The sequence below is a fragment of the Periophthalmus magnuspinnatus genome, chromosome 7 (assembly GCF_009829125.3).
Source record: "Periophthalmus magnuspinnatus isolate fPerMag1 chromosome 7, fPerMag1.2.pri, whole genome shotgun sequence".
Classification (NCBI taxonomy): Eukaryota; Metazoa; Chordata; class Actinopteri; order Gobiiformes; family Gobiidae; genus Periophthalmus; species Periophthalmus magnuspinnatus.
The window spans coordinates 23,091,589-23,114,280 of record NC_047132.1 but is presented as its reverse complement, the minus strand read 5'-3'; the positions used below and the strand labels follow the sequence as shown (position 1 = coordinate 23,114,280).

The window sequence follows — 22,692 nt, the reverse complement described above, 5'->3', positions numbered from 1 at the left end:
GATTGGGAATAAACAGAAACATTAAAAGTGGAAAAGAATAGAATAAACAATAAAGACTCTATGGCAGCAGCGTCACCAGTTACGACTCGCTTTAATTGCAAAATAACACAGGGGAAAAAATAGCAGATCATATATACTAGGCAGAAGTCCTAAAGTTAAGTTTCTTAAAATTCTGTTTATGTACATTTGAGTTGTACAAGGTTCTGTTCACATGTTTTCCAACAATAAATATATTTTACAGTAAGAAAGAGTTGCATTTACACTGCAGTGAAAGGTTTTCAAAATCCAGCTTCAACAGCGCTGATATAGCCAACAGCAAATTAATCAAAAATAAAAATTTGCATACCTATAAAACTCACAGCAGATCAACAACACCAGCAATATGTCAAAGACAGAACATTAGTTGAAGTGTGGGTGTTTTAAAGAAATGTAATGTGTTGTTTCAGGTGTTATTAATAAGCCCCCTGCAAGTAGTCACAATAACAGTCAGATGTGAGAGCCTAATTTAGGCTTCATTCAAACTTCCTTTTTCCAACTTTCTCTGTCACTAGACAGAAAAAATATTTAACAGAACCAATAATGAGAAATACAAAAATAATATTTCAATGCATAAATGTGAGTAAAAACAACAGTTAAAAACATGGATATGTGTGTTATGCTGAATACCATTTATCCAAATTCAAACATTCTGGGTTATGAAAGTATCAAAAAGCAACCCTTACAAAACTAAAGGGTGTACTAAATGAGCAAGTTTGTTGACATATAAATTAAGTAAAGAGCAGTCCAATCTCAAATGCTGTAGTTCAGTGAAGGTTCCTTATTTCAGGTCTTCAATGGTGCCTTTGCTGAGGTCTGTCATTTTGGGATACTTCACTTTCTTTTGGTCGAGCTCATTTTGAGCCCACAGTAGTAGCTTGAGGAGTTTGGCGAGTTTGGGAGTGGATTCTCTGTTTTCATAGTCTAGCACAGACTGATTTACTTCACTCCATACCTAAAAAAAAAAAAAATCAATACATAAACAGTCCATACATAAGTAGTTAAAAAAAAAACAAAAAAAAAACCTCTCCATTACATAAAAATGCCTTGATGTAATGGACAGCTTATTTATTAAACACAACACACAATAAATGTATTGATGATTACCAAATAAACTGTTCTTCTAAAAGTTGTTTGGAAAATTGTACCTTTTGTCTTTGCATCATATTGAGCAGATCTCCAAAAGGGGATTCCTCTGGGTTGTCAAATGCCAGAAGTGCAAGTGTCCTTTCCATTTCAGTCAGGCATTCTCGACTCTCCTCGCCTTGTTCTGCTAACTGGGCCTGGGCAAACTCAAGGGCCGCTTCAGTCTCCCGTAAACGAATGAGCTCTATCAAATGTTGTTGCTGTAAAAAAAAAAAAATGCAACAAGTGAGCAACATGATGATCAACTGGTAAGTATGCATCATTTGTTCACTCCAAAGCATACCTGCAGGTGAAAGTAAAGATAACGATTGGTGTCCAGCAGTTCTGGGTGCAAGTTGTTAAGAAGTGCAATAGCATCCTGGATCTGCCCTTTCAGGATCATCTCCCTGATCTTAATCCGTTCATCAAGAGAATCCAAATCTACACAAGGCTCAATTCCAGACTCCATTCGAAACTTCTCTGCAGCTTCCTTAAAGCCCTCTGGAAAAGAAAAACAATGTATGTAATGCCATTCAGAAAAAAAACATATAAATTGACAGAAAAATAGAATAAAGAAATAATGAATAACAAAAAAAAAATAAACTATACCGGTCACTAAATAATTCATTATTAGTCTGTTCATATCGGCTCTTTGAATGTGAACGTTGTTGATCTTATCCATCCATTCCTCTCTTGTTACGTCCTCTGGTTTCTCCGCATAACTCATTATCCTGAAAGGGAAAAAAAATTAAGCTCGAGTTTGGTCTAATCAAGCACGTTCTTTCTGCTTTGAATACATACTGATATAATTTCGCTAGTTAACCTAGTTCCGTTTATTCGAAACATACTGATGTCAAGGCCTATAATAACAACTAGCGTTACACTAACTGTAGTTGTAAATGCAATTCTTTGTATTTTCTTGGGATTAACATTGCCTACTTAGGTCAAATCAATTTCGGGTGTTTCTTCTAGGCTTTCTTATATTTTCAATCAATCAAAGCTTACAATCAGATTTTTAAAAAAAAGTTATATTACCTTAAATATTGTTGCGCTACGTCGGCGACAGCTAATGAGCTAGCAGTAAGCTAGCGGGGCAAGTTGTTCGTCAACTTCCGGTAATTTTTGTCAAACTGCCAAGTCAGGTTCAGCAGCGCCATCTATAGACTTCAGAAAATATTCAACTAAGTTGCAAACTTTTTGTTGCATTTTCTTAAATTATTTCTCATCTGCTTGCAGTAAAATTGATTGTTGATATTTGTTGTAACGCTAACGTTAAAAGAAAACAGTATTTCTTCACTTCCAGCCCCGCCTCCTGTTTTGCGTTGCCATAGTAACAGTTCATAAATTTCGCTCGCCTCTTATCTTCACGAACCATTGACTAAACAACATCAACAACAAGCCAGACGTTTCCACAGGTAAAATATATATTAAAATTAAAAACTTGAAACTAACGTTAATGATTTCCTTTCATGTCAGTGTTTAGTTGTCAAAAATGGCAACCTCCAACAGAACTTTCAAAGGCAGAGAAGTGGATAGTTTGTCAAAGTTCCCAGTCCTGCCACCAATTGACACAAAGCAGGTCGACGCTGTCAAGGAGACATGCATGTTGATTGATCAGAAACTTCAGAAGCGTCGAAAAAAGAAAATGCAAAACGACCAACGCCGATTGTTATTGTAAGTTTTCTGTCATGTTAGAAACAATTGCAGTAAATGACAATGTTAGTTAAAGCAGTTGTATTACCAGCCATGCTCTGTATGACACAGGGTGTCCAGGGCAATGGATGCCTGCAGGCAGGGCTTGGACAGGGAACCCGAGATCTCATCACCAGAGCCACACTTTCCACCTTCAGTAAGAAATACACAGTTAGACACAGTCTACGTAAAATATTATTTATTTGAAGCATCCCCCTAACACACTGTTTTCAAATTAATCATAGATGATCAGTGAAGACCAGAAGGAACGGGTTGGTTTGCCAGTTTATGTCATTAATAGACTTCTTGTGAGTAATACCCTTTGCTCCTTCTATTTTCAGATGAATTATGCATTCTTAAAGAAACGTGTGGAAAGTGGTCCATTTGCTCCAATTCAACAAGAGTGTCTTGACTCCATCACTGGCCGACTCTTGCCAGAGCTTAAAAATACTACAAGAACACGGGTACTGTTACAGGAGCTCTGCACAGAAGTGAGTGAGGACTTCCATAACGCAATTGTCAAGCATACAGGTATTTCTATATTTAAAAATGTATTTTCTCTTAAGTGTGTGTTTGCCACTAAAATAATTGGTTACTTTAATATATTTTGTCGTCAGTGGGCTCAGTTTTAAAAGAACCACACAAACAGAAGACTGAGAGACAGGAAGTTACTCCCCCTGAGTAAGTTACTCAAATTACAAAAATGCATTAATCTACACAACACATTGTAAATATTTTGTCTTGTGCAATAGAATTCTGGATTTCTCACAACCTTGGCACAAAAGCTTTGTCCAAAGCCACAGGAAAATCAAAGCAAATTTGCACATTCTTCATCCAGTAATGCAAATAATATTGGACATCAGTTATGCCACATTTTCTCCAATAGTCTTAGTTGATCTGTCAGGATACAGGTAATAAAATTGCACTGGTCTTAATAATAATCTAATAGTAAAATGATTTATTATGGCTAATGTTTATTCAGAGCTTCAGGGCCCGTGGACTGTAAAAGCTTACACAATAAAGTGGCACTGGAATGCAAGAGAACAGAAGACCGTATAATGAACACTTGGTTTCCTAAAATTATCCATCTGCTAACCTCAAAAGACATGGTAAAGGGCATTAAAGAAGAGAAATTGGACTCTTTTTACAACTGTGCATCCACTCTTATGTCCAATATGGTGAGATTGTTGTGGCATTTTTGATGTTTAAACTCAAATACTTGGATATACAGCAATTTTTTTCACATTCAAACTTGGGTATAATATTTTACAGCTTAAATCCCTGCTTCATACAAGTGTAGAACAATATGTCAGTCTATTTGATGAAAAGAATCAGCACAACCTGCCTTTGTTCAGAATGTCTCTGACATTTGATGATGAAAAGATGGAGATTTACCCAACCTTGCCAGATCTAGGGGAAGCCATTTTTGGGATTCTTAATTCAATAACAAGTACACTGCAGGTAAGTGGCTCAGACTGATTTTGTTTGAACAGTGAACATTTGTAATTTAATGGTGTGTGTGTATATATATATATATTTCTAAAGAAAGTACAGACTGTCCAATCGTGGTTAGCTCAGTCAACATCTTCATTTGTGGACGCTAAAGTGGCTGAACATATTTTGGGTAGTGCCAATGCCATATTGAAGACAGCTGTAGAAAAAAATTTAGAGGAACCAGACAAACATTTCCAGAGTTACGGTAATATTGTACAAATTATGTATTTTTTACAGAATGCAAAATTACAATAATTATTTTATACTAGATCTATTTTTCTCATCTTTGTTTAATTTTACAGTTGAAAAATATGCATGGCTTGTTAATGGAACTGCACAAACGCAAGTGATAGTATTCATAGAGGAAGAGCACTCTTTTAAAGAATATACTCAGGTACTTATTTAAAAATAAGGTAGACTTTATGGTAGCTATTCAAAATATATAACTCGTGTGATACTTTAAGAAAGTGGAGGAGTTCCGTCATTTGTCCAAAGAGATTATCGACCTTCCAACCAAAGCCCATTTCACAATGGTCCATCTGGATTGTGAAGAACTAAAACAGGGTCTGGCCAACAAAGCTAAACACTTTGCTGAAGTACTCATCAAGAAACTAGTTAACAATCACAGAGTGCTTAATTTGGAGTAAGTGGTTTAAGTATCAATTCATTGCACAAAATGCTATATATAGGCCTCCATATGTAATTTACATCATCGTCTCTGTTTGTTTTGAAGGATTTGTTCAGAATTTGAAGCAATCCAGAAGAATGCTCAGAAAGTACCAGAGAGCACAGAAGAGATGACTGAAATGATTGAATACATCAACTTTACAAAAACAACAGGTCTCTCACAACTGCAGAAGAAAATATTTGTGAGTAAAACACTTTAGCTTCTACTAATGAGAATTTCCAGTCATTTTCCATCATATAACATACTGTCTATAATGTATCTGCACCAGGAATCCCTTAAAAGACTACTATACCTTCTGGATGTCCAAATATTTGAGCCTGATGATTTGGAACTTTGTGCAACTGTATTTCTGTGGCCACAAAACATCATACAGGCATTTGAACTTAATGATGAGGTAATCCTCTTCTCTCTCCATATACTGTACCGTAAAATCATTGTTTTTTGTAATATACTATGACGTTGTTTTCTAGGTGATCGAGAAAGCTAAACATAAAGGAGAACATGAGCTGATTGCCAGAAGAGAAAAACTATTGGTAGAGCTGGCTAAATTAGCCCACAGAATTCTGGACTTCCCAGAATGTTCAGAGCTGGATCTGATTCCACAGGTAAAAAATACAAATTTATATCGCCAAATATGGTCATGTATATTATGTCTTCTAAACCTTATATATAACTGGTCCTGTAACTGGTCTTCTTGCAGTATGTGGCAGATATCAGGACTGTTCAGAAACTGATCAGGGAGGCAGAGGAAGCTATAGAATACATCAATAAAGAAGAAACGCTTTACAAAATGGAGCAAACCAGTTACCCAGAAGTGACTGTTATTAAAGAGAGCATTGAACCTTACCAGAAACTGTTTGGGCTTGTGCTGAAATGGCAGCGCACTGAAAAAAGGTTGGATTTACTGTTTGTTTTTTTAGTTGATTTGTTGTAGTAACAAATATGTGACATTAACAGTGTCTCTGTTTAGATGGATGGATGGATCTTTCCAGGGCCTGAACGGAGAAAGCATGGAGGTGGAGGTTGATGAATTCTTCAGGGACATTTTCAAGATGTTAAAGTTTTTCCAACAGAGACAGAGTAAAGTTGGACAAGAGGGTGAGAAGAAACCAAAACAAAAGCCTGGTCATGAAGATTCAAGCAAACAAGAGAGTCCCACTGTAACTTTGTGCCGTACTGTATTACAAGAGATCAAAGAGTTTAAGGTAGTAGAAGTAGCAGTTACTTAAAATGCTTGTTGGAGAGCTAAACAATGCATCTTGTATTGTAGGAGCATGTACCTCTTGTGTCTATTCTGTGCAATCCGGGCATCAGACAACGCCACTGGGACCAAATGTCAAAAATCGTAGGACATGACCTTACTCCAGACTCCGGTACAACACTACGAAAAATCCTGAAACAAAACCTTGCCTCATACCTAGACAATTTCGAGTCTGTCAGTGCAGCTGCTAGTAAAGTAAGTACATTTAAAGTCACATTGTGCTTAAATTTTAAGATTTTCACCATAATCCTGTTTTCTTTATCATTGCAGGAGTTTTCACTTGAGAAAGCCATGCAGACTATGGTTACCATATGGGATGGTGTTGCGTTCCACCATCAGCCCTACAGAGACATTGGTGTATCTATTCTAACGTCACTGGATGAGATTCAAACTATGCTGGATGACCAAATAGTTAAGACTCAGACAATGAGGGGCTCACCATTTATTAAGCCGTTTGAGCATGAAATCAAGGCATGTAACTGACATTTTACAAAAAATATTTAAACAAGGGCTTATTTCAAATTAACTGATTATCTTTTTTTATACAGAGTTGGGAAAAACGGCTGCTTCGTATCCAAGAAACCATTGATGAGTGGCTAAAAGTGCAGGCCCAGTGGCTTTACCTGGAACCCATTTTCTCCTCTCAGGACATCATGCATCAGATTCCAGAGGAGGGACGGCTTTTCCAAACTGTCGACAAAGTCTGGAAAGAGGTCATGAGACACTGTGTCAAGGACCCTAAGGTATGTATTACATTAAATGTCGTAATGTTGCTATTAGAGTTATTGCCATAACATAATCCTTTAAAAGTACATGTAATATGCTCTGCTTCCTTTATAGATCCTATCAGCAACATCACTGCCTGGTTTACTTGAGAAGCTACAGGAATCCAATACTCTACTGGACACTATTATGAAAGGTCTAAATGCGTATCTTGAAAAGAAGCGGCTTTTCTTTCCAAGGTAAGTTGATGAATGCACTTTGTAGTTCTGAATACAATGTACAACAATGTACACTAATACAATACAATACAATATAATTTCTGCCATCAGGTTCTTTTTCTTGTCAAATGATGAAATGTTGGAGATTTTGTCAGTGACCAAGGATCCCTTACGAGTTCAGCCACATCTCAAAAAGTGTTTTGAGGGTATCTCTAAACTGGATTTCTTACCCAATTTGGATATCCAGGTACACATTCTGCTCTATTTTATTTGATCATTAAAATGACAACCTAATAACCATTCTCTCCTGTAGGCCATGTACAGCAATGAAGGGGAGCGTGTTGCCCTTGTTCAGAACATTTCCACGGTGGAGGCCAAGGGGGCAGTGGAGAAGTGGCTGGTGCAGGTAGAGGATGTGATGCTGCGCAGCGTCAGGGATGTGATTGCTCAATCGAGAGAAGTTAGTGAATTGATTTTCCAATATTAATAAGATCTTGTGGGTATCATTTAACAGTGTGATTATGCCCTGTTCAGGCCTATGCTGAAACCAACCGCAGCCAGTGGGTGAGGGAGTGGCCTGGACAAGTGGTCCTTTGTACTTCACAAATCTTTTGGACATTGGAAGTACATGAAGCTATTAGAGCAGGGGTTAGTTTAAAATGAATTTAGTTAAGATTTTCAAGATGCTCTAAATAGTATGGAACAGTTTTTAATTCCTTTTTGTCTAGGTTTTAAAAAAGTACTATGAGCAGCTCCAAAGTCAGTTGAATGACATTGTGGAGCTTGTGAGAGGAAAACTGACCAAACAAACTCGAACCACTCTGGGAGCACTGGTCACAATAGATGTACATGCCAGAGATGTCATTATGGAGCTCATTGAGAAAGGTATCCTATGACAGAACACTTTCATTTTAACTATTTCTTCATTCTATAAACCATTTTTAAATATTTATCCAACTACAAACAGGTGTATCAAAAGATACAGAGTTCCAGTGGCTGGCCCAACTCAGGTACTACTGGACCAATAACAATGTGCGTGTTAGAATCATCAACTGTGATGTCAAGTATGCTTATGAATATCTGGGCAACTCTCCACGTTTGGTCATCACTCCTCTGACGGACAGATGCTACAGAACTTTGGTAAGTAAAAAAAAAAAAAAGCTGTATAATATACATAATTTCCAATCTTGTTAAATCTTGTTAAATTGTTTGCGTTTTTAGATTGGGGCTTTCTACCTAAACCTGGGTGGTGCTCCTGAGGGCCCAGCTGGAACAGGGAAAACCGAAACCACAAAGGATTTGGCCAAAGCTCTAGCAGTTCAGTGTGTTGTGTTTAACTGTTCAGATGGATTGGATTATCTTGCAATGGGCAAGGTAAGAATTAATATTATATTATGTTAAATCTACAAGCATGTGTTTAACTCATTTGATAACATTCGCTCTTACAGTTTTTCAAAGGTCTGGCATCATCAGGTGCATGGGCATGTTTTGATGAGTTCAATCGAATTGAGTTGGAAGTGCTTTCTGTCGTTGCTCAACAAGTGCTGTGTATTCAGAGAGCCATTGAGCAGAAGCTGGAGTATTTTGATTTTGAAGGAACAACACTCAAACTCAATCCCAACTGCTTTGTGTCCATCACCATGAACCCAGGCTATGCAGGGCGCTCTGAACTACCAGACAACCTTAAGGTAAACTAAACACTTATTTGTTAAAACTATTGATATATTTTTCTTTTTATTGATATGTTTTTCTTTATCCTGGCATTGAACATTTTCTTTCCCAGGTTTTATTCCGAACTGTTGCCATGATGGTTCCAAACTATGCTTTGATTGCTGAGATCTCTCTGTATTCGTACGGATTTCTGAATGCCAAACCACTGTCAGTCAAGATAGTAATGACCTACAGGCTGTGCTCAGAACAGCTTTCCTCTCAGTTCCACTACGACTATGGCATGAGGGCTGTGAAAGCTGTACTTGTAGCAGCTGGAAATCTCAAACTGAAGTATCCAAATGAGAATGAAGATATACTCGTATGAACTATAAACTTTCAATTACAATGTGTTTTTGAGCATTTTGTAATAACTTTTCATTTTATTCCTATAGCTCCTGAGGTCTATAAAAGATGTTAATGAGCCTAAATTTCTGTCCCATGATATTCCTCTGTTCAATGGCATTACCAGTGATTTGTTTCCTGGAATCTCCCTTCCGGAGGCTGACTATAAGGTATGAATTTATTGAGTGAGGTTTTTTTTTTCCTTTATATTTACAACAATAAACTTATTTTATCCTTTTTGTAGTTGTTTTATGAAGCTACTGAAGAGTGCTGCAAAAGCCACAATGTCCAACCTACTCAAGTGTTTTTAGATAAGATCATTCAGACCTACGAGATGATGATTGTGAGACATGGGTATGTTTATTTTTTGTTAATAATCTGTTAAATATTAAAATTATATACTTTACCACATCATTATCCTTACATGTATATATGTATCCTCTGCCAGTTTCATGTTGGTTGGAGAATCTTTTGCAGGAAAGACCAAAGTTCTGAACGTTCTAGCAGACACACTGACTCTCATGAATGAACAGGGTCGTGGGGAGGAGAAGGTCATTTACAGGACAATGAACCCCAAGTCCATCACTATGGGACAGCTCTTTGGGCAATTTGATTTGGTTTCCCATGAGGTACATTAGTATATAAATTTTGTGTGTGTGTGTATGTATATGTGTATATATATGTATGTATATATATGTATGTGTATATATATATATATATATATATATATATATATATATATATATATATATATATATATATATATATATATATATATATATATATATATATATATATATATATATATATATATATATATATATATATATATATATATATATATATATATATATATATATATATATATATATATATATATATATATAAAAATCCTGTACAATTCTTCTTTTTTTTTAAGTGGACAGATGGTATTGTGGCTAAAACGTTTAGGGAATTTGCATCAGTTGAGACACCAGATCGTAAATGGGTGGTGTTTGATGGGCCCATAGATACTCTGTGGATTGAGAGCATGAACACAGTACTTGATGATAACAAAAAGGTAAAGAAAATGTTCTTGTTTGTGTTTGATTTACACTTTTAATCTTTATTTGACCCTGACAGCTGTGTCTCATGAGTGGTGAGATTATTCAAATGTCCAATCAGATGAGTCTTATCTTTGAGGCTATGGATCTTTCACAAGCTTCTGTAAGTTACCAGATACTTTGTGTTTGTGTACAAGTATGCAGTTGTATTTACTGTTTTTGTTTTTGTAGCCTGCTACAGTCAGTAGATGTGGTATGATTTATATGGAGCCTTCTCAGTTAGGGTGGGAGCCTTTAGTTCTTTCTTGGATCAATACTCTGCCAGAGGACTTACGAAGTCCAGAGAGCCGGACCCTTCTGTTAGAACTATTCCATTGGCTTTTACCAGCTGCCCTGAGAATGCTGCGCAAATACTGTAAGGTAGCCTAAACCTCAGATGAAAATTAAATTGCATCATATTTACAGATACAATTTACACATCAGTAACACAAACATGTCTTTTTTTCTACAGGAGGTTGTCCCGACTAGTAACAGTAACAGTGTGACGTCACTGTGTCGGCTGTTTGAAATGTTGCTATCTGAACCTGTTAAGACAAGCCCTGGAGACAAAATCCTTCATGTTTGGATCATGGTAAATTGAGATAGCTGCCTTTTATCACTTTTATCCAGCTTGTTTTTAATTCCTGTGTTTTCCTCCTGTCTCTCACAGGCTGCCTTTGCCTTCTCCCTGGTGTGGTCAGTAGGGGGAAGTTGTGATGCACAGAGCAGAGAGAAGTTTAGTGATTTCTTTAGATCAGTATTAACAGGAAAGACAGGCAAAAACCCTATCCCTGAGGCTATAGGGAAATGGGAATGTCCACTGGATGAAAAAGGTCTAGTTTACGACTACTATTATCAGGTACTACCACGTTATTACTTACAATTTACACAAGTACTCTCTATTACTGCCATGAATAATGGCAATGAATATTTTTGCACAGTTTAAAGGTAAAGGTCGCTGGGTTCACTGGAATGACTGCATCAAGAATGTCAACTTGGGGGACAAAAATACCAAAGTACAAGAGATAATTGTTCCCACAATTGACACTATCCGTTATACATACCTTATGGATCTATGCATCACGTATGGAGTGTAAGTATTTTTACAAGGATAACATACCATTCTCAAATAGACATAAAGTATCATATTTTGAAGGTTTAAGTAGAAGTATCATGCTTCATGTGCTGTGTTTATTCTCGATTCAGGCCTAGTTTGTTTGTTGGCCCCACTGGGACTGGGAAGTCTGTGTATATCAAAGACAAACTGTTGAACAATCTGGACAAAGATCTCTATCTACCCTTTTTTATCAACTTTTCAGCGCGTACGAGTGCCAATCAGACACAAGTAAGCAATCGGGGTTGCTGTTTCTTTTTCATTTCTTTTTTTTTTTTTTTCAAAATTCAAATGAGTACTTGTTTTGTCTAGAATATCATCATGTCCAGATTAGATAAACGAAGGAAGGGAGTCTATGGGCCCCCTATGGGAAAGAAGTGCATAATATTTATCGATGATGTGAATATGCCAGCTCTGGAACAATTTGGAGCACAACCACCAGTAGAACTTCTCAGACAGTTCATGGACCATGGAAACTGGTACAATATTTGCTTTAAATTCTGCAACAATTTAATTTGTATTTAATATTTATATTTATGTTATTTTGCAGGTATGATCTCAAGGACACGTCCAGGATCTCCCTAGTTGACGTTCAGTTTATCTCTGCAATGGGTCCCCCTGGTGGAGGGAGAAATGCTGTTACATCTCGCTTCCTTAGACACTTCAACATATGCAGTATTAACGCCTTCAGCGATGCCACAATGGTTCGCATATTCTCCAACATAGTGTCCTTTTATCTAAAAAACTATGAGTTTGCCCCTGAATATTTCACCATTGGCAATCAAATTGTCACAGCCACTTTGGAGGTAAGTTTCGTAAAATAATTAATGCTGCATATTGTTGCTACATACATTTATTAATCATGTGGTTTGGGCTGTACAGGTTTACAAGAAAACCATGGAAAACTTGCTTCCTACTCCAGCAAAGTCTCATTACACTTTTAACCTGCGTGACTTCTCCAGAGTCATCCAGGGCTGTCTACTGCTGAAGAAAGAGTCGCTTGAAAGCAAACGAACTATGATCCGCTTGTTTGTTCACGAGGTATTTCGAGTCTACTATGACCGTTTGGTAGATGACAATGACCGTGCCTGGCTTTACCAGCTAATGAGCAACATCCTTCAAAATAACTTCAAAGAGTCATTTGATCAAGTCTTTGAACATCTAAAAACAGGCAAGCAAGTAAGTTAAATGCTGTGTTTCAAGTTGATGTGTTTTTTTGGTTTTTTTTTTTTTTTGGTGAATTAATTTATGTATTTTTAAGCTTGTGGAAGAGGACATGCGTAATCTTTTGTTTGGAGACTACATGACCCCTGACCTGGAAGATGATAACCGTCTGTATGCTGAAATACTATCAGTGGACAGTTTTGCTCAGGTGGTGGAGTCCTGTCTGGTAGAATACAACCAGATGAACAAGAGCCGCATGAACCTTGTTATCTTTCGGTAATACGATTTTTAATATGCCATAGTGTCATATCAATACCTTTACAGCTGAATATGTTGTCTTTGTCATATAGTTATGTTTTAGAGCACCTGTCTCGCATCAGTCGTGTATTAAAGCAGCCTGGAGGAAATGCTTTGCTGGTGGGTTTGGGAGGCAGTGGCCGACAGTCCATAACCCGTCTGGCCTCTTTTATGGCCCACATGACCATGTTTCAGCCTGAAATCTCCAAGAGCTATGGCATGACCGAGTGGAGGGATGATCTCAAGGTGAGTGTTGTATAAACATCTTTGGTAAGATTTATTGATATGTAACCTTTGTAGTTAAGCTGACTGAATTTCTTGTAGATGCTGATGAAAAATGCTGGGGTGAAAGGTCAGAAGACAGTGTTCCTCCTCACAGATACTCAAATCAAAGATGAAGCATTTCTTGAGGATGTAGACAGTGTTCTGAACACCGGAGAGGTTCCTAACCTCTTTGCTGTAGATGAAAAGCAAGAGATCATGGAGGTAAACTACGCTAAAATTAAGTACTTACATAATTTTAAGCCATTACAGTATTTTTTTCTTATTTCCTTTTTTTCCATAGACCATACGGCCTATTGCTCAGGCTGGTAACAAAAACGTGGAACTGAGTCCTTTGACTCTGTTTGCCTTTTTTATTGCACGCTGCAGAGAAAACCTGCACATTGTGGTAGCCTTCAGCCCAATTGGAAATGCATTCCGAAACAGATTACGGCAGTTTCCATCTCTCATTAACTGCTGCACTATTGACTGGTTCCAGGTAAAGGTTTTAAATGTGTATATCTTGAACAGATTTGTATCTTACAATATGTGCATCAAAATGGTAATACATCATATAGTTGATTTGAAAAGTTATTGTTCTTTTTCTTGTATATTAGCCATGGCCAGAAGAGGCTCTTGAGAGAGTAGCCATCTCATTCCTGAAGACACTAGAAATGACTGAAACAGAGAGATGTGAGGTTATACCAATATGTAAAACATTCCACACTTCTCTAAAGCAGCTCTCTGATAGGTATGGCATGGGGATTTCTTTCTTTTTTTATTTTTTACTAAACAAACTGTTACCTGTTGCAGATTTCTGTCAGAACTTGGCCGCTATAATTATGTGACATCAACATCCTATTTGGAGCTCATGGCGACTTTCCGACTGCTACTTACTGACAAAAGAGATATTGTTATGAAGGCAAAGCAACGTTATACTAATGGTCTGGATAAACTAGCTTATGCTGAATCTCAGGTACTGCATATTGCTCAGTAGTGCAGTATTGTATTTTCTCTGCCTTATTTATACAAGTTGGATTTAAATTAAGTGGCCAAGGAACTGCTGCAGTCTCAGCACAAATGTTCAGCTCAGTGTGTTGAGCTTGTGAACATTTTTAAGTACCTTGACACAATTGTGGGTGCTCAATTTCCAAATGAATGCAAAGGGTGTGTACAGAAGAATTTTCACCTTGACTGACTGTCCCATCTGAGAAATGTATGTAATGTATTGTCAGAGTTAGTAAACAGAAAACCTGTACTAGTTACTAGTTGAGAGTGTGTCAACACTTGATATCACTGCATGGCACAATCATATGTCCTGTAGAGCAAAAAACTAACTGAACTGAACAATATTTTCTTAAAGGACAACGTGAATGTGGCGAGACCTCAAAAACCGCTGTCACAACTGTAAAGAGTGAGGACACTGAATAAAGCCACCATGAGTGTAGTGTCAAGTCCCTACTACCCTTTGAACTCTCAGTTTAAGCTTTTATATCCCACTTGTAAAAATACACTGGCAACAAAATAATATTTTTTTGCTAAAAGATTATTTTCTTCCATGTTAGACAATACATACTCAATTCTATTCACCTTAGGTGGGAGAAATGAAACAGGAACTTATGGACCTACAGCCCAAACTGGAACAAGCCAGAATTAACAATACCAAAATGATGAAGGTGGGCTTAATTGTTTATTTTATTAATACTGTTTTTTATCTAACTTGCTGTATATGTCCAATAAAGCATAGAAATCCAACTGAAAATGTAATCTACCCTTTTACATTACAGGTTATTGAAGCCGAGTCAGTAGAAGTGGAAGCCAAGAGTAAAATTGTTCGTGTTGATGAGGAAGCAGCAACTGTAAAAGCGAATGAGGCCCAAGCTTTAAAGAATGAGTGTGAGAGTGATTTGGCTGAAGCCATCCCTGCCCTAGAGGCTGCTCTTTCAGCCTTAGACACTTTGAAGGTTTGTATTTTCTCTTTTAATTTATATTATGTGTTTCATGTAGCCATAGAAAACACTGTGTTTTGACCAGTAAATTAAGCTACTTCCATGTTTCAGCCTTCTGATGTCACTATTGTGAAGTCAATGAAAAACCCTCCATCAGGAGTGAAGCTTGTGATGGCTGCTGTGTGTGTAATGAAGGATATAAAGCCAGATAAAGTCGCTGACCCTGCTGGAACTGGAAAGAAGGTTTTTTTTTTTTTTTTTTTTTTTTTTTTTTTAAATCAATTTAAGTTATTGTTAACAACATTCTCATAAGTGTGTGTAATATTTTATAGATTTTTGACTACTGGGGACCAAGTAAGAAGCTACTGGGTGATATGAATTTTTTACGAGATCTAAGAGAGTATGACAAGGACAATATTCCGGTATGTTCTTACATGTGTCTTATCCAATCCTTATTTCGATGTGTTCTAAATAAACATTAACTATGTTTTTCTGCCTCTATAGGCAACTGTGATGCAAAAGATTCGCAGTGAATACATGACTAATCCCGACTTTGACCCCAGTATAGTGGCAAAGGCATCTTCAGCAGCTGAGGGCCTTTGTAAATGGATAAAAGCAATGGAAGTGTATGACAGAGTGGCTAAGGTCTGGTGTGACTGAGTGTTTCATATGCTTTCTTAACTCAGTGCTTTTAGTCTAAACTGTGTGTCTGTAGGTTGTAGCTCCAAAAAAGGCCAATCTGGCAGTAGCCCAGGAGTCTCTTGCAGCCACTATGGCCCTGTTAGACCAGAAGAGAGCAGACCTCAAAGAGGTGGAGGATCATTTGGCTGCTCTTAAAAAAACATTTGAAGAAGAGACAGAGAAAAAGGCACAATTAGAGTTCCAGGTAGATTTGTGTGCAAGGAAACTGGAGAGAGCCGAAAAGCTTATTGGTGGTCTCGGAGGAGAGAAGACAAGGTAAAAAAAAAAAAAAAAAAAAAGGGCAAAATATATTTACAGTGCTGTGAAAAAGTAGTTGCTCCTTCACGACTTCTTACCCTGCACCTTTGTCTAATATTTAAATTTGCTTGATCTGAAATGGCTAAGAGTGACAAAGATAACTCACAAATAAACACAAAATGCTGTTTTAAGTGCTGATTTTATTTATTAAGGGAAAAAAGCAATCTGAACCTACATGGCCCATGTGAAAAAGTAATTTCCCCTAAACCTAAGGGTCAAGTGCGCTTCAGCTTGAGGTCACAAACTGATGGCCATTCTCCTTCAGGATTTGTTGGTACAGAACAGAGTTCATGATTCCTCAATCACAGCAAGTTGTGCAGGTCCTGAAGCAGCAAGCAGCCTCAAACCATGACACTACCACCACCATGTTTCACTTTTGGCATTATGTTCTTTTTTATCAAATGCTATGTTAATTTTATGCCAGATGTAACAGGATGCATTCCTTCCAAAAAGTTCAACTTTTGTTTCATCAGTCCACAGAATATTTTCCCGAAAGCTTTGGGAATCAAGATGTTTTTTGGCAAAAGTGATGTTCTTTTTTGTCAGCAGTGGCTTTCGCCTTGGATCTCTGCCATGCATGCCATTGCCTAGTCTCTTTCTTATGGTTGAGCCATGAACACTGAGGCAATTGAGACCTGCAGTTTTTTAGATGTTGTACTGGGTCCCTTTGTGAGCTCTTGGATCAGTTCTTGGTCAAATTTTTGTAGGCCAGCCACTTCTGGGAAGGTTTACCACTGTACCATGTTTTCTTCATTTGTGGATAATGGCTCTCATTATGGTTCGCTGAAGCCTCAAAGATTTACAAAATGCTTTGTAACGTTTTCCAGACTGAGACATGTCAGTTACTTTTCTTCATATCTGCTCCTGAATTTCTTTAGATTACGGCACGATGTCTTGGGTTCAATATGGCCTACTTCACCTTGTCAGATAGGTTCTATTTAAGTGATCTCTTGATTTGAAAGCTATCAGGCCTGGGTGTGGCTATGAAATTTCACATATAATTTTCATCATAATATGATTAATCACAGTTACCTCATCATTTAACAAACGGGGAGTTACCTTTTTCCACACAGGACCATGTACATTTTGATAGTATTTTTGCTCTTAACAAATAAAGCGATCACAGAAAAGCTGCTTTTTATGTTGACTTGGGTTATCTTTGTTGAATATTTAAATTTGTTTGATAATCTGAAACAGTTACGTGTGACACACATGCAAATAAGTATGATATCATGAAGGGTGCAAATAATTTTTTACAGCAATGTATGTTGTTATGTTTCTATATACTTTAAACTTCAAACTTATCTTCAAGTTTACATTTATTCATGTTTCAGGTGGCGTAAAGCAGCGGATGACCTGCAGAGGACATATGACAATCTGACTGGGGATGTCCTCATTTCGGCTGGTGTCATTGCTTATCTGGGAGCCTTTACAGCAGGCTTCAGACAGCACTGTACAAAAGAATGGACTAACCTCTGCAAAGTGGGTAATTATGTAAAAGGAATTAACAAAAAAGCCTCATTAGCAAGTTATAGTAATGCTTTATTTTTTTGCAGTCAAGAAATATTCCCTCATCTGATGAGTTTTCCCTCAGTAAAACTCTAGGCGATCCAATTAAGATCAGGGCTTGGAATATTGCAGGCCTTCCTAATGACAGCTTTTCAATTGACAATGGCGTTATCGTCAGTAATTCAAGAAGATGGTAAGTGTTTGCAGTACAAAAAGTATAAATGTTTGTTAATAACATCTAATATGTGTACGTTATTTTAGGCCTTTAATGATTGATCCTCAAGGCCAGGCCAACAAGTGGGTAAAGAATTCAGAAAAGGACAACAACTTGAGTGTCATGAAACTGACAGATACAGATTATATGAGAACGTTGGAAAATTGTGTCCAGTTTGGGACACCACTCTTGCTTGAAAATGTGGGAGAAGACCTCGACCCTTCATTGGAACCACTGCTCCTCAAGCAGACATTCAAACAAGGTGACGCAAATATACCTAAGAAGAATGTTATTATTTACATATGTTATATGAACTTGTATTATTTTCTTGTATTATTCTAGGAGGTGTTGACTGTATCAGACTTGGAGAGAGTGTGATTGAGTACTCTTCAGATTTTCGTTTCTACATCACTACTAAACTAAGAAACCCTCACTACCTACCTGAACTATCCACCAAAGTGTCTCTGCTCAATTTCATGATAACCCCTGAAGGCTTAGAGGACCAACTTTTGGGGATTGTGGTTGCCAAGGAAAGGTAGAGTTCAAACTCAAGATGCCATATAGTGTATTTATACAATGCCTCTCAGAGTTTGTAGAGAATTGTTTGTGCTCCATTTGCTCCACAGACCAGAGCTCGAGAAGGAAAGGAATGATTTAATCTTACAATCGGCAGCCAATAAAAGACAGCTGAAGGAAATTGAAGACAAAATACTGGAAACATTACAGTCCTCTAAGGGGAATATCCTGGAAGATGAGTCTGCAAATCAGATTTTAGACTCTGCTAAGATAGTGTCCAATGAGATAACAAAGAAACAACAGGTTTGTAAACATAAAAGTCACAAACATTAACAAAAATATTAGGGTATTGAAAACTTTAACATATTGAACTTGTGTTTCAGATTGCCGAGAAAACAGAGGTCAAAATAGCAGAATCGAGAGAAGGCTACAGACCAATAGCGAAGCATTCATCTACATTGTTCTTCAGTATTGCTGACCTGACCAATATAGACCCCATGTACCAGTATTCTCTTAGCTGGTTTGTCAACCTGTACATTAATTCTATCCAAGACAGGTAAGCATTTACTGTATAATTCATGCAACAAGCTACTGACAAAAAGGGGGAAAAAAACACTGAGCTTTTACTTTTTACCAGATTTATACATAAATTACTCATGTTATCAGTTTAATTCTCTTATTTCTATCAGCAATAAGTCCAAGATACTGGAGAGGCGTCTTCGGTACCTTATTGATCACTTCACCTACAATTTGTACTCCAATGTCTGCCGCTCATTATTTGAGAAAGACAAACTTCTTTTTTCATTCCTTCTCTGTTGTAACTTACTCTTGTAAGTATATTATAACAACAACAAAAATATACTATTGTATATTGTATTACAATTTTAGATATTAATACCTTTTGTGTATAGGGCAAAGAATGAGATTGAATACACAGAGTTTATATTTTTGCTGACTGGAGGAGTAGGCCTACAAAACATCATTCCGAACCCTGACTCCACTTGGCTTCAGGACAAAAGTTGGGATGAGATCTGCAGAGCCGATGAACTCCCAGGCTTACAGGGCATAAAGTAACTTCAACCTTACCTTTTTGAACTTTCTGCTCTTTTAAGTTCTGCTTGGGTTAATAACAATGTCATGCATACAGAAATGCTTTAATCAAGGACCCAGGGGAATTCAAGGCGATATATGATAGCAAAGATCCAGCAAACACCCCCCTGCCTGCACCATGGTGTGAAAAACTCAATGAGCTTCAGAAGATGATCATAATTCGCTGTCTACGGCCTGATAAGATAGTGCCGGCTATTACCAAATATGTGACTGTCAAACTGGGGAAGAAATTTGTCCAACCACCGCCTTTTGACCTGAGTAAAAGTTACCAAGACTCTAACGCCACCATTCCACTTGTGTTTGTTCTGTGTCCTGGAGCAGATCCTATGGCCAGTAAGTATTTTTGTTTTTATACTGTGTTTCTACTTGCTGCGTATTTTGTTCTCATTAAGCACTACTGTATTTGACTTCTGCTTATAGTTCTAATTTTTAAAAATTATTCTTTTCAAAGGTTTGCTGAAATTTGCCACTGACAAGAACATGACGGCTACAAAGTTCCAGTCTATTTCTTTGGGGCAAGGTCAAGGTCCCATTGCTGCAAAAATGATCTCCACAGCTATGCAGGATGGGTCATGGGTGTGTCTGCAAAATTGTCACTTGGCTGTTTCCTGGATGTCCACTCTAGAGAAAATCTGTGAAGACCTAAACCCAGAAACATGCCATCCAGATTTTAGACTTTGGCTTACAAGCTACCCATCTGCCAAGGTATGATGCTAGTCTATATTATTTAATAATATGTAATTCAATAATCCTGATATGAAGCAAATTGGTTTGTCTCTCTTCAGTTTCCAGTGACAATTCTACAAAATGGTGTTAAAATGACAAATGAGCCTCCTACTGGTCTTCGACTAAATCTGCTCCAATCTTATCTGTCAGATCCTATATCTGATCCAAACTTCTTCAGCAATTGTTCCAATAAAGAGATGGCAAGCAGCTTATAAATACCCAATTACAACAGGGTATTACACAATTTGTGTAATGATGGAAACCGTTTTTATTTTATCTTTCAGATCTGGGAGAAGCTCTTATATGGGCTGTGCTTCTTCCACGCTCTTGTTCAGGAGAGAAAGAAATTTGGTCCACTAGGTTGGAATATTCCATATGGTTTCAATGAGTCTGATCTGCGCATAAGCATTAGACAACTCCAGGTATTATTTGCATTATTTATTTTGTATAGTAATGCAATAATTAAATAAACACCAAAAATGTGCCTAACTTTCCCTTATATATTTTTCGATAGCTGTTTGTTAATGAATATGATGAGGTGCCATTTGAAGCTATAACCTACTTGACTGGAGAGTGTAACTATGGAGGCAGAGTGACTGATGACTGGGACAGACGACTGCTGTTGACCATTTTAGCAGATTTTTACAACAAAGACATCATCGAGAAACCTCACTATGCCTTCTCACCTAGTGAAGATTACTGTGCACCACCTAAGTCTGCTTATGGAGGATACATAGAGTTCATCAAGGTAAGATAATCATGTAAAGAACGCAATATGAATGTGATATTGTGTGTGCAATGTGTCTGTGTCATATTTTGTAGGGATTACCATTCACCCAACACCCAGAGATTTTTGGAATGCATGAAAATGTGGATATTTCAAAAGATCTTCAGCAAACAAAACTGTTATTCGACTCGCTGCTACTTACTGAAGGTGGAGGGGGTAAAGGAGGAAGCAGTTCTGGGAGTGACACTACACTTTATGACATTGCTAATAATATTCTTACCAAGGTATACATAAAATTGAAATGCATAACATGATAGTCATATTACTATTGTTCAAGGCCCATCATGTTTGTTTATTTATAGCTGCCAAAGAATTTTGACATAGAAACGGCTCTTTTGAAATTCCCTGTTCGCTATGAGGAGAGCATGAATACTGTGTTGGTCCAGGAGATGGAGCGCTACAACATGTAAGCCCAAAAAGTTCCTTTACAAAAAGTTTTCTGCCTTCTCTTTTGACCTCAATCCATTTTTCTGTTTTGTTAGGTTGTGCACTACGATCCGTGTTAGCATCCAGAACCTGCTCAAAGCCATCAAGGGGTTAGTCGTGATGGATGCTGAGCTGGAGGCAGTGGCTGGCAGTTTAATAGTGGGGAAAGTGCCAGAAAGGTGGGCCAAGCGCTCCTATCCCAGTCTCAAACCCTTAGGCAGCTACATAAATGACTTTCTTGCAAGGCTGAAGTTTTTGCAAGTAAGATTTCTTGCTAAAAAGAAATATAACTGTTTAATGAAAATGCATTGAAAAACACTGAATCTATTATTACAGAAATGGCTTGACACAAATAAGCCTAATGTGTTTTGGCTGTCTGGATTCTTCTTCACTCAAGCTTTTCTCACTGGTGCGATGCAAAACTATGCTAGAAAGTACCATATCCCTATTGACTTACTAGGATTTGATTTTAAGGTGATTTTTTGAATTATTATTCATTTATTTTATTATTCAGACTTTAAAAATATGTATTTTTTTTCTTTCCCACTTTGGCTAAAGGTTCTTCCCATTGTTGAGTCAGACTCATCACCTGAAGATGGTGTCTATATTCATGGACTGTTTTTGGATGGAGCTCGATGGGACAAAGATAAGTAAGACAAATAGACAATGGAACATTCTTATTCTTATTAATTAATCTGCTAAAAATTGGTTGTTGTTTTTATCAGTGGCGTTCTGGCTGAACAATACCCCAAAGACCTTTTTGATTTGATGCCAATTATCTGGGTCAAACCAAGTAAGAAAATCTTAAATAATTTCAGTGCATAGGCAATACAAAGTAAAAACAAAAAAAAGTGTGTGCTGACTTGTATTAAACTGAAAAGATATTATACATTTCTTTGCTCTAATATCTTTTTTTTTTTTTTTTTTTTTTAAACTATTACAGCTCAAAAGAAGAACATCCTTCAGTCTCAAAAACTGTACATTTGTCCACTGTATAAAACCAGTGAAAGGAAAGGCACTCTATCGACAACGGGTCACTCCACTAACTTTGTCATTACTATGATGTTACCAACAAGTAGGAGGCCTCAACACTGGGTTAAACGTGGAGTAGCCATGCTCTGTCAGCTGGATGACTAAGATTACCCAGTCAAACAAGTACTCCCAATTTTAGAACAAATACACAAACAAAAAAAGTTGTTTGCAAAATAAAAGTAGTCTGTTCTGAGTATGCATAATAGTCAGTTGCATT

General features: G+C 37.2%; 2 protein-coding genes across 2 annotated transcripts; one reads left to right on the top strand and one right to left on the bottom strand.

The window, feature by feature from the left end:
• Positions 1-73: 73 nt before the first annotated feature.
• On the bottom strand, positions 74-2,278 carry LOC117373859 (glucose-induced degradation protein 8-B homolog). The gene is made up of 5 exons (XM_033969977.2): positions 2,197-2,278; positions 1,771-1,892; positions 1,466-1,662; positions 1,185-1,382; positions 74-991 (listed from the first exon to the last, which is right to left on the bottom strand). Exons 2-5 carry the CDS (start codon positions 1,886-1,888, stop codon positions 818-820), a joined length of 687 nt encoding a protein of 228 aa, XP_033825868.1. The 5' UTR covers positions 1,889-1,892; positions 2,197-2,278; the 3' UTR covers positions 74-817.
• Positions 2,279-2,653: 375 nt separating this feature from the next.
• Positions 2,654-22,595, top strand: dnah12 (dynein, axonemal, heavy chain 12). The gene is made up of 73 exons (XM_033970005.2): positions 2,654-2,835; positions 2,926-3,010; positions 3,099-3,125; positions 3,195-3,384; positions 3,471-3,534; positions 3,606-3,764; positions 3,836-4,031; positions 4,126-4,314; positions 4,399-4,552; positions 4,650-4,741; positions 4,812-4,990; positions 5,081-5,216; positions 5,304-5,429; positions 5,506-5,640; positions 5,736-5,929; positions 6,006-6,240; positions 6,306-6,491; positions 6,567-6,767; positions 6,845-7,039; positions 7,137-7,258; positions 7,349-7,484; positions 7,551-7,697; positions 7,772-7,885; positions 7,966-8,122; positions 8,205-8,377; positions 8,459-8,611; positions 8,686-8,925; positions 9,021-9,266; positions 9,340-9,459; positions 9,534-9,643; positions 9,738-9,918; positions 10,209-10,349; positions 10,412-10,495; positions 10,564-10,752; positions 10,844-10,963; positions 11,042-11,230; positions 11,313-11,464; positions 11,578-11,716; positions 11,798-11,964; positions 12,036-12,291; positions 12,368-12,664; positions 12,747-12,925; positions 13,000-13,192; positions 13,271-13,432; positions 13,512-13,706; positions 13,825-13,958; positions 14,021-14,183; positions 14,803-14,883; positions 14,995-15,171; positions 15,268-15,399; positions 15,489-15,578; positions 15,661-15,801; positions 15,872-16,113; positions 17,490-17,637; positions 17,712-17,857; positions 17,926-18,140; positions 18,221-18,413; positions 18,505-18,697; positions 18,778-18,950; positions 19,084-19,224; positions 19,306-19,464; positions 19,542-19,837; positions 19,956-20,209; positions 20,290-20,430; positions 20,515-20,652; positions 20,745-20,978; positions 21,053-21,241; positions 21,320-21,423; positions 21,500-21,704; positions 21,780-21,917; positions 22,002-22,093; positions 22,169-22,236; positions 22,387-22,595. Exons 1-73 carry the CDS (start codon positions 2,654-2,656, stop codon positions 22,578-22,580), a joined length of 11,868 nt encoding a protein of 3,955 aa, XP_033825896.2. The 3' UTR covers positions 22,581-22,595.
• The last annotated feature ends 97 nt before the right edge of the window (positions 22,596-22,692 follow it).

Coding starts and splice junctions, on each gene's coding strand:
- dnah12 (XM_033970005.2), top strand. CDS start 2,654: ATGGCAACCTCCAACAGAACTTTCAAAGGCAGAGAAGTGGATAGTTTG. Junction 8,378..8,458: donor ACAGATGCTACAGAACTTTG/GTAAGTAAAAAA, acceptor TTGCGTTTTTAG/ATTGGGGCTTTCTACCTAAA. Junction 15,802..15,871: donor TGTATGACAGAGTGGCTAAG/GTCTGGTGTGAC, acceptor GTGTGTCTGTAG/GTTGTAGCTCCAAAAAAGGC.
- LOC117373859 (XM_033969977.2), bottom strand. CDS start 1,888: ATGAGTTATGCGGAGAAACCAGAGGACGTAACAAGAGAGGAATGGATG. Junction 1,663..1,770: donor AATGAATTATTTAGTGACCG/GTATAGTTTATT, acceptor TTTCTTTTCCAG/AGGGCTTTAAGGAAGCTGCA. Junction 1,383..1,465: donor ATCTTTACTTTCACCTGCAG/GTATGCTTTGGA, acceptor TTTTTTTTACAG/CAACAACATTTGATAGAGCT.